The sequence below is a fragment of the Salvelinus sp. IW2-2015 genome, unplaced genomic scaffold (assembly GCF_002910315.2).
Source record: "Salvelinus sp. IW2-2015 unplaced genomic scaffold, ASM291031v2 Un_scaffold3658, whole genome shotgun sequence".
NCBI classification, from domain to species: domain Eukaryota; kingdom Metazoa; phylum Chordata; class Actinopteri; order Salmoniformes; family Salmonidae; genus Salvelinus; species Salvelinus sp. IW2-2015.
This window is the reverse complement of record NW_019944935.1, coordinates 1-2538: the sequence shown is the minus strand read 5'-3', so window position 1 is coordinate 2538 and position 2538 is coordinate 1. Positions and strand designations below refer to the sequence as shown.

Sequence of the window (2538 nt, the reverse complement as noted above, 5' to 3'; positions counted from 1 at the left end):
CTCATTCAAGGGTTTTCCTTTATTTTGACTATTTTCTACTGTACAATAATAACACAAGACTGTTATTTAAGCTCCATTTAGAGACCTAGAGAGCACTCATTACTCTGAGGTTTGGAGGAAGGACGGAGGAATGGGTGGGGCAGAGGCTTGACTTGAATCCCAGCCTTGGATTGATTGTTTCCTAGGCAACAGTACGGCTGACCTTATTTACCCCTACATGCCCCCGTGCGCACACACACACCGCACACACACTCCACTCACATACACACTCTGAAAGCTTGAAGCTACAGTATGTGTGACTTTGTGCATGTATTTGTCCAGTGTGTGTGTGACTTTGTGCATGTATTTGTCCAGGGTGTGTGTGACTTTGCATGTATTTGTCCAGGGTGTGTGTGACTTTGTGCATGTATTTGTCCAGGGTGTGTGTGACTTTGTGCATGTATTTGTCCAGTGTGTGTTTTTTTTGTATTCCTTTCTGGATAAAGATTCTAAGTGGAACAGGAAGAAGTCTTTTCCCAAAGCTAGAGCTGGAGTCCTATTGGACTGGTTCTGTTAGAGGCCTGTCTCTATGACGATTTGCCCTGTGCTCCTCAGCTGTGAGGTCCTCCTGTTTCCTGCTACTGCTGCTCACACACACACACACACACACACACACACAGCGCTCAGGCCCTAACAGGCATAAAATAGGGTCTGGGCTGTCGTTTAAGCTGACCAGGCCCCTTGCTTCCCCAGAGTGTGTGTTCCCCAGAGTGTGTGTATTCCCCAGTGTGTGTATTCACTCTCCATTGAGAGATACGGGCAGTAGACCCATCTGAGGCTGCAGGTAATTTAACGGATCATACTGCAGGAGAGTGGTGCAGCCAATCACTTCAGTAATGCTGAACACTCACACACCAGTGAAGCCGGACAAGGCAGGGAGGCCTGTTACTAACTACCACAGACTGAGTTCAGCTCCAACTCRTGTAAACACTGAACAGAGTGTTAGGGATCCTCCTKCCAGTGTCTGTTTAGCAGCAGTGACCAAGGACTGGAGGACCACAGACAGCAGGACGGGCGGGGGGGTCAAGATGCACTTCCTGTTATCCCTGTAGGAAGTGTGGGAAGTACAACACACACACACACATCGGATGAAGGAGAGATGACAATAGGAAATGCAGCACACGGGGACACAAAGGAAAGATCACAACAATGTCTTCCACTAATGCCCCATTCACTCTACTCAAATACATTTTACTTGTCACATGTTCGTAAACAACAGGTGTCGACTAACAGGGAAATGTTTACTTACTGGTCCCTTTCCAACAATGCAGAGTTAAAGATACACAGTGAAATAGAGGGGGGACTGGGGGGAGATTTTAGAAGGCAGATGGGTAGGATAGGGAGGATGGTGGGGGGTCCCAGATGTCTGGGGGGGTTTAAGTCTGTTTGTATGTGTGGAGGAGACCGAGAGAGGACAGAGGCCTAAGCACTAGGTTAGACACAACATGCATGTCTGAGCTGCTTAGGCCACACTGGGTCTGTAATGAGGAAACCGACACTAAATCAGTTAATGCTGGATAAAGGAGTGAATGAGAGACAGTATAGAATTATGAGATTCAACGTGGAGGGGAGGAGGCGTTAGTGCTGGGCCATGTATYCAATTAATTCCAATGTATGTTTTTGCGTGATATTCCAAATTCCTGTATCGCAAGAATCACGTGTTTATGTTTGTCCGCTTGGCCTAATGTTGTCGCTTTGTTCTCTTCTCCTTCGCGCCTTCTGTGCTGTGTGCACCTTCCCATTTACCCTAACCCCACACCAAGCTACCTCCCCCCCACCACACAAGCCTCCCCCCCACCACCAAGCTCCTCCCCCACACCAAGCTCCTCCCCCCACCAAGCTCCTCCCCCCCACACCAAGCTCCTCCCCACACCAAGCTCCTCCCCCCCACCAAGCCTCCTCCCCCCAACCAGCGCCCCCCCACAAGCTCCTCCCCCCCACCAAAGCCCCTCCCCCCACACCAAGCTCCCCCCACCCCCCACACCAAGCCCCCCCCCCCCCCCCCACCCAAGCTCCTCCCCCCCCACCCAACATCCCCCCCCACACCAAGCCCCCCCACCAAGCTCCCCCCCACACCAAGCTCCCCCCCACACCAAGCCCCTCCCCCACACCAAGCTCCTCTCCCCCACACCAAGCTCCTCTCCCCCACCCAGAGCTCCTCTCCCCCACCCAAGCTTCCTCTCCCCACCAACCCTCTCCCCCACCAAGCTCCTCTCCCCACACAACCCTCCCCACACCAAGCCCCTCCCCCCCACAACCAAGCCCCTCCCCCCACACCAAGCCCCTCCCCCCACACCAAGCCCCTCCCCCCCACACCAAGCCCCTCCCCCCACACCAAGCTCCCCCCCACCAAGCTCCCCCCCACCAAGCTCCTCCCCCCACCAAAGCTCCTCCCCCCCACACTAAGCTCCTCTCCCCCACACTAAGCTCCTCTCCCCCACACTAGCTCCTCCCACACTAAAGCTCCCCCACCCACCAAGCCCCCTCCCCCCCCACCAA

At 54.0% G+C, this 2538-nt stretch overlaps 1 protein-coding gene across 1 annotated transcript; it reads left to right on the top strand.

Annotated features, from left to right (window-relative positions):
- Positions 1–1802: 1802 nt before the first annotated feature.
- On the top strand, positions 1803–2465 carry LOC139025969 (uncharacterized; the record flags this gene model as incomplete). Its single annotated transcript, XM_070441239.1, has 1 exon — positions 1803–2465. A coding segment is annotated over one exon (663 nt), but the record flags the coding sequence as incomplete, so codon positions are not given.
- Between the last annotated feature and the right edge of the window lie 73 nt (positions 2466–2538).